Source organism: Oryza sativa, chromosome 5 (genome assembly GCF_034140825.1).
Source record: "Oryza sativa Japonica Group chromosome 5, ASM3414082v1".
Classification (NCBI taxonomy): domain Eukaryota; kingdom Viridiplantae; phylum Streptophyta; class Magnoliopsida; order Poales; family Poaceae; genus Oryza; species Oryza sativa.
Window position 1 is genome coordinate 15,744,733 of NC_089039.1, and position 7,462 is coordinate 15,752,194.

Sequence of the window (7,462 nt, forward strand, 5' to 3'; positions counted from 1 at the left end):
TCAAACATATATAATGGCCAAAGGACGAAAAGCGCAAGAGAGCGAGCAAGACCAAAAATACAAGCAACAATAATGAAGCAACATTATTCAACCTTTGAAAAAGATTGATGGGCATTTCCATCAAAACCAAAATCTTATTGGGAGGGACAGCTGATGAAAGCGCTCTTATCGCTCCCGCATATTTAGGAATATAATCATGTAACGGAGACAATTATTGGTTGGCCGTCTTATTGAATCAGCTGGGCAATTAAGTTCACCTAACCAATCACTAAATTTTGAAAAGAGAATCAGATCTCAGGACAAAACGCCCCGCCTGATATCTCTGGGCAATTAAGTTTTTTTCTTTGTTCTCCGTATGGGTTTTGTCCGGTTTCCCCTTTAAACCGTGCTTATGTAAGGTTTTTGGGCCCAATTTCCTCTAAAAAAACTAGGTCAAGTCTCTTCTTCTTTAATGAAAACAGGCTCTCCCTGTCCTCTTCTGAGGTTTTTCCTAAAAAAAAAAGAGAATCAGATCTCAGGACTACTTGAAAATGATTTAATTCATTATCCACCCATGCCGAAATATTGAGTTTTTGGCGTTAGGCACAAACGTGATGTAATGTTGAGTCGTGGATACATGATATTACTTACTAAGATTCAAATCGTGGTTGCCTAGGAATACTTCGATATACGTGTACGCTAGTGAAGTCATAAGATTTGTCTTTAGTGGTGTGCGCGTGCCATGTATGTAGTGGTTTGTGTGTGCGTAAATTTCTTCCGTGTAATCGGAAAAAAAATGCAAGAGTTTACGATGATCATTGTGCCCTCCAACGTAATAACATCCCTATTCTGTCACTACAAAATCCAGAGAAAATATAGACGAACGCCTATTTAATTTGTTTGTAGAATTCACAGTGGTTGAATTCGCTGAAGAGGAAGGTTGGAGAGTTTGCTCGAGAAGAGTGGTTGAGGTCGTTGGAATGGAGGAGCCATCTTTTGGTGGAAAGATGCAATGTGTTTCAGCTTGAAGCAAGTTTGCATGCATCTTTCCACGTTAGTTTACTACAGTAGTAAGGTATTCAGAATGACATAAATTTCTTATGTCATGACACTTCACCGGTCACCCGCTCCTGAACCTGAATTTTGGTCCAAATTGACAGGTACCTTGGCTACAATTGCCTGAACTTTCCGATAAAGCCACCGGCCTCCATAGTAGCCGGGGTTGACGAGCATATCAAGTTCTCCATCAATTCATCAAATATGCTATATACCTTCCAGAAAATTACCTGTTGCTGTTGTCTCATTTGAGAAGTCTATCGATATAGTTTTCATTGATTTCAGATATAGAAGTAATTTATTACTGTGCACCAAGTAGTATGATTAATTTTATATACATATGCTGAAGTAAAGTTTATATACATGGCCCTCGTGTTCTATGGACACAACAAAATAGGCTTGTATTCTTTACAAAGTTGACTGCTTGCTTTATTTTTCTACAGACGCAAATAAATGTACTATACATTGCCTGGGCAGATTTTTTTGCATGTACACCCTTAAACTTTGTTGTAAAACTGTACACCGCTCAGGATAATTCAGGCAGCAGAAAGGGCCCCAAGGTCTCCTGCTCTAGCAGGAATAATCTTGCCTCCACATACATGGATAGAATTGCAGAAATCTCTCTTCTTCAGAAACTTCTTGATATGTTCTAGTATGATTGGTGCATTTTGGATGATCAACTTCTTGCACTGAATTGGAATAAGACACGGTTCAGACAAATCATACTGAATTAATCAAAGTGATACTCCATTTTAGGGGAGTTTGTCAAAGAAACTACATGTGATACTTGCATGCTTAGTTTTTTCAGTCAAACCAGAATGTAAAATTTTCAAAAGAAAAGGATATTGAAACTAGAAAGGAAAAAGAGTTTGGGGCACTGGACGATCACCTTTTGTACAAAATTTTCTGCATTGTTGCATCCTTTCAGAAGTACCTCGATTATCTTAAGCTGCCAAAAGTAAACCAAAGCAAAATTTCAATTTTCTTTTCTTAGAAACTACTTATATCAATTAAAGATGCAAAGTACACATGGTAGTAGTCCCCAAAATAAATAATAATAAAACAATATTGCAATGTGCATTTTGTTGCATAAAAGATGACGTTTTTACACTATAAAGAACAAAGCCACTGGTAATAGTTCCTGGCAAGTAGAGACTAAACTACTGAAACCATCAAATAAGTTAGAAATCATAGGCAAGAACTGGTATGTCAGGAAGTGCAGACCTTTGCATGCAATTTTTTTTCTAAACAAATATCAAATGGCATTATGGACATGAATTTTAAAAGGTATTCCATTTGTGGGTAAAACTTTTATATATGTGTTCTTAGATACTTAAAAGCCAGTGCTGAAAAATAAACTAAAATGAAAAAAAAGTCAAGATCAACTCTAAAGTTAAGTTTTATATAATCAAATTTTGGCTGCTGCTGATAAGCTAAAGAGCAGACGATGGAGCTGATTATCAACCAGAGGTTGCATATTTTGAGGCTTATGGGAGTTATGGATCACCAGCAACCAGGTAAAATGCAACAAAGATCCTAATAATTGGAGAATATATGTGTTGGTATTTTTGTCAAGCTGGTCACCAATTGAGTGTTCTACAATCACAAATTCTCTGGTGTTAACTTTCAAGTTACAAAAGGCTGATGATGGTCAGGTGCCACTACAAGTGCACAGAAGCACAAGATCTAATATTTGAAGCTAAATCATCTTTGGGTCGCTAGTCTGCACATAGCAATGCTGGGTTGTATTGTAATAGGCCAAATGGGATATATGTACTCAAGTGACAGACAAAAATCTATAACAACATCGGAAATGACACAAACCCTTAATGCCCAAACAACAGACTGTTAGACTTTCACGTGTCAGGTTCACCAAACTCCTTAATAGGTGGTTCTCACACAGTGGAAACATGGACAGAGGCACTCATATCTCATGAGAAGACATCCTCAATTTCTGATGTCATTTTTTTTATCATTTCATCCTGAGGATAAACTGATAACCGAGGGAGGGATATCATATTGAGATGGTAGTATAGGTGGAATCAACACATGGTTGTTAACAGATGCCAGATAACTGAACTTAGATAGTAATATAATTTTCTTGAGCTTCAGGTTGTTTAGTTCAGATAAATAGATAATACTACTATTAGTTTGTTTAAACATATTCCATTCATAGGAGACCTATTTCTCATTATCTCTAAGTCTTCTTTGGTTTTAAAGATCCTATTCTTAGGACACCTATCTCTCATTATCCGAATCTCTTTTGGTCATGTGCCCTTCTCAGGACATGCCTTCTCCTGTCACCAACTAGCACCATGGAGCCGGGCTGACATGACCAGGGGCCTAGAGCCCTAAGCCTCCAACACACACATATTGTGTATTGGCTCTTCAGGACCTAGCACCACAGATGCATCATTTGCTTTCAATTGCCTTGGTTTATATTTCCATCCCCAGTCAATATATTCTGGGTCAGACAATAAGTACCTACATACCACATATTTTCCTACCATGGTTGTCTGCATGCTTTTACAGATAAATACTAGATGGAGTGGCTGGTAGTTCAGTACTTTGGTACATATAAACCTCCAAGACAAGCACAGTATCTACATGGTACATAAACACATCATGAAGAGAGGAATGGCAGATGTCGTCAGATAGCAAGTAATTAACACACTGAAATTGTCTCCTTGGTAGTTTTAAAACACATCGATTTAACCAGTGGTCACAGATTATAGGCAAATAATAGACTGAATAAAAATAATAAATTGATTAAATGAAGAAATACCTCCACATCAGGATTTTCAAGATCAGTAAGGATCTCATCAACCACCTCATGGCAAAGGTCGCAAGAATCTTCATGTCTTGGGAGACGAATGAATGTCACTTTGTGACAAAGACTTACTGATTCACAAAATTCTTCTGGGCTTAAAGAAGTAACTTTTGTGAAGAAAAGAGAAACATAGTAATCCACCAATTTTGTACACTGCCATGCAGAAATGGTTTTTAGTGCATTGACACAGCTAGAAGTTAAACATTATCTTAAAAGAAGATTGAAGACTTGAAGTTGAAGATTAGTGCAAAATGCCAATACCTCCAACTTAAAAGAAGGAAATTTTGAACAAGCTTGGTGAAGAGTGGCAATGATTTCAACTTGGGTCTCATTCTCATTAAGATAGAAGAGAGCTTCTGTGGCAAACTCCTCACAAATTTGGCATAGTTGTGGATCTACCTTCATTGTCAGGGATGTTTCCATATTTGAAATCTTTTCACCAACTAAAATAAAGAAGGTAGAACATCAGAAGCTAACTAAAAGTACAGACAAATATCTATATATATATGAAATTTGATGATATAGGCAATCAGTCAGTCTGTCAAGAATAATCTCCCAGATATGAGGAAAAAAAATATTTTGGGACAAAATATGAATGCTATATTTTGGGAGTAGGTAGAAAAATAGTTACAAAAATATTTTGGGACAAAATATGAATAATCTCCCAGATATGATGGGGGAGTAGGTAGAGAAGTAGTTATATTTTGGGACAAAATATGAATGCTATAAGTAACCATAATATGGGACAGAGGGAGTAGTCAATACCCAGATAATTCGGCTCGTCAACTTCAGTTCCTACTTACTGTCCTTAAACATCCAAAGGGATTGTAATATTTTGATCCAAACAAGGAATAGTAGCAATTGCTGCATGCCATTATTTTCATGAAGATTCATTCTGAATTTGTAGTTTTATATCTCCACTACCTTTAGTTAAGTAACCTCATTTCCAGAATATTACCAAAATTACATTGGAAGTTGAAGAAACTACAGTAAGCAGCATAATGCTTACAGCAGACAAATAATCAAACAGTAAAAGACCACCACATACCAGCATTATCAAAGGCCAAGCTTGTATCTCCCAAAAGCATTACAGCGATGATGAACATAAATACAACTCTTGGGCCCATTTTGCCTGTTAGATACATGGATTAAACAAAAGATGGACTAGCAATTCAACAGAACAGCATCTAATTCAACAGAACAGCATCCCTAAGTCAATGGCATTTCTTGGATTTTCTCTATAAGAAATCATCATCAATTATTTTCTAAAGTAGCGAAAAATATTTAAAAGCATTGGCACCGGTCGTTTCGGACCAATATACCAAACAGGCATCAATTCCTTCTTTATTATGAGTATAAAAGGCACCCATTCTGTCATATGTAAATTTTGAACTTTGCAACCATTTTTTTTTAAACCGAACTTTGCAACCATTTTAAATAGAAAACAAAATAAAAGAGGATATGCGAAATCCCAGACATGGTTATATGCTCAAACATCCACATAAAGCTCTATTAATCTGGTCATGCATTGGATATGACCGACGCCCACCCTCTCTTTTTTCTTCAGAGAGTGCAAACTAAATCATAAAGGGTGTGAGCTAACACTAGTGAGAACCATCATACTTCAGCAATAGAGTAATGAAAGTGAGAACAATCATACTTCAGTAATAGAGTAATTAAAACTGCATATAACATTTTGAAGAAGTAATGGTCTGCACAGATCAGCTCCTCCAACCCTTATTTGCTTTGCAGAACCTGACAGGCAGACAAGATTATTCTCCCCCCACAAACATAAGCTTCTCTATCTATTATTACTAGGTGGAAAAAGAAAATCTCAACAAATCGATTTGCACAGAATGACACAAAAGGCAGACAAGAAAATTGAAAATTTCCACCCGGAATCGCTGGAAAACGCAAGTAAGGTAGGACTATTTAAGCAGGAGTCCAACCAAATGACCACCAAGAGCCCATAATCCAACTCCGGCCGAGCAAAGAACCTGCTTTATTCATACGAGGTATCTTTGGGAGGGACGGAGGCAGACGGCAGCGGGAGGTCAAGGGCGGCAGTTAGGGCACTGCCGGCGGCGGTGGAAGGAGGCAGAGAGAGCAGAGCAAAGGGACCCTGGCTCAGCCGCTCATGGAGAGGAGGAGAGGAGGTGGATTTGCGGTGAGAGAGAGAGGAGGAAAGCGTTGACTTTTCCTGATTGGGCCTGGACTGGGCCGTGTGCTTTTTTTTTTTTCTAAACTGTAGTTTCACTATGAATTATTGCTAATTCAATATTTTCATTTTTGAACTAGCTAAACTAGCAAAATTCATATTGTTTCTAACATTCTATTGTTATTAGATTGTACTTGGCATATATCATTTTGTTTTTTTATTCCAAACTATAGTTGATTTGAATTTACTAATTACCTAATTTAAATATCTATATTATTAGTCTAAATTATTTTTAAAATTAAAAATATTAAAATATTACAGATATATCACAATGTTTTAGGGACGGGAAGACAAAGTACGTTCAATGGTTTCAATTTATAACCTGATAAAGAAAGAATGTTAAATTAGATTCATGCCAAGTGTCACAGTATGTCCTTTAGAAAATTTTGTGGAATAAAAATTACTTATAAGAATATACCTTGATAAAAAGATATTTTGTGTGACTATGGGTAGTTTGTGGTCTAGATTCTTCTTAAGAAATTTATGTGAGTTTGGATGAGTACAAATTATGTGAGCTTACATTTTTCGTTCTAAGGGTGTTTGGATGAGATTCAATAACCAAATTACATCTGCTAAAAACGGAAATCAAAATTAACAACTTGAAAGTAGGTGGAGCTGGGCAGAGGCAGATCTAACCCTGTTTCGGTTGAACCCCCAAACTTTTTGAGGGATAACGCAGAATACCTGATGAGGTGTGGGTAGGGAGGGATGCTCACCGGCGAGCGACGATGCGGTGGAAGAAGGAGGACGCCGGGCGCCACCTCTGCTCGCAGGATGGGGATCGGCGCAAGCGGCGGGCGAGGAGACGAAATTCGAGGCCGAGGCCGGATGGGATGGATTAGGATGCGAATGCGGCGGGAGCAGGAGGACGCCGGCGCCACCTCTGCTAGCAGGATGGAGATCGGCGCCAGCGGCAGGCGAGGAGACGGGAGTCGAGGGCGGCGGGCGAGGAGACGGGACGGATTGGGGAGGCGGAGGTCGTGCAGCGCTCTGCTGCCGCGTTGTCGCCTGCCTATGGGTCATATGCACAGGCGCCTCATCTCCCAAAAAAGTTCATCTAAGGTCCCTTATCTTGTCGTTGAGTTTTAAACGGCCCTGAACCCCTAATCTTGCAAAACGGTCCACTTTTAATCCCAAGGTAGTATTGCTTTCCGGTTTTGTTGACGTGGTGGCTGAGTCAGTGCAGGGCCCACGTGGAACCCACAAGCCAACTAGCAATCTTCTTCCACCTCACTCCCCTCTACTCCTATCTCAACCCAAACCTCTAGGGCATTCGCCAATGGGTGGGGAGAAGGGTGTCGGTTGGCAGGGAAAAGCTCAACGGCGGAGGCCGCCAGCTGACGTGGCTCCTAATGACCGGGAGCGCTCACGTCATGGAC

General features: G+C 39.0%; 1 protein-coding gene across 3 annotated transcripts; it reads right to left on the reverse strand.

The window, feature by feature from the left end:
* Positions 1-1,354: 1,354 nt before the first annotated feature.
* On the reverse strand, positions 1,355-7,142 carry LOC136351272 (uncharacterized). 3 transcript variants are annotated; one of them, XM_066310672.1, is made up of 6 exons: positions 6,800-7,142; positions 4,914-4,997; positions 4,127-4,308; positions 3,821-4,018; positions 1,925-1,984; positions 1,355-1,724 (listed from the first exon to the last, which is right to left on the reverse strand). In XM_066310672.1, the coding sequence occupies exons 1-6, from the start codon at positions 7,104-7,106 to the stop codon at positions 1,572-1,574; spliced, it is 984 nt and encodes a 327-aa protein (XP_066166769.1). In that variant the 5' UTR covers positions 7,107-7,142; the 3' UTR covers positions 1,355-1,571. The 3 variants fall into 3 exon arrangements, with proteins under 3 accessions (XP_066166769.1, XP_066166771.1, XP_066166770.1); XM_066310674.1 differs by having other exon boundaries at positions 4,914-5,620; positions 6,800-7,056; XM_066310673.1 differs by lacking the exon at positions 4,914-4,997.
* Positions 7,143-7,462: the final 320 nt, after the last annotated feature.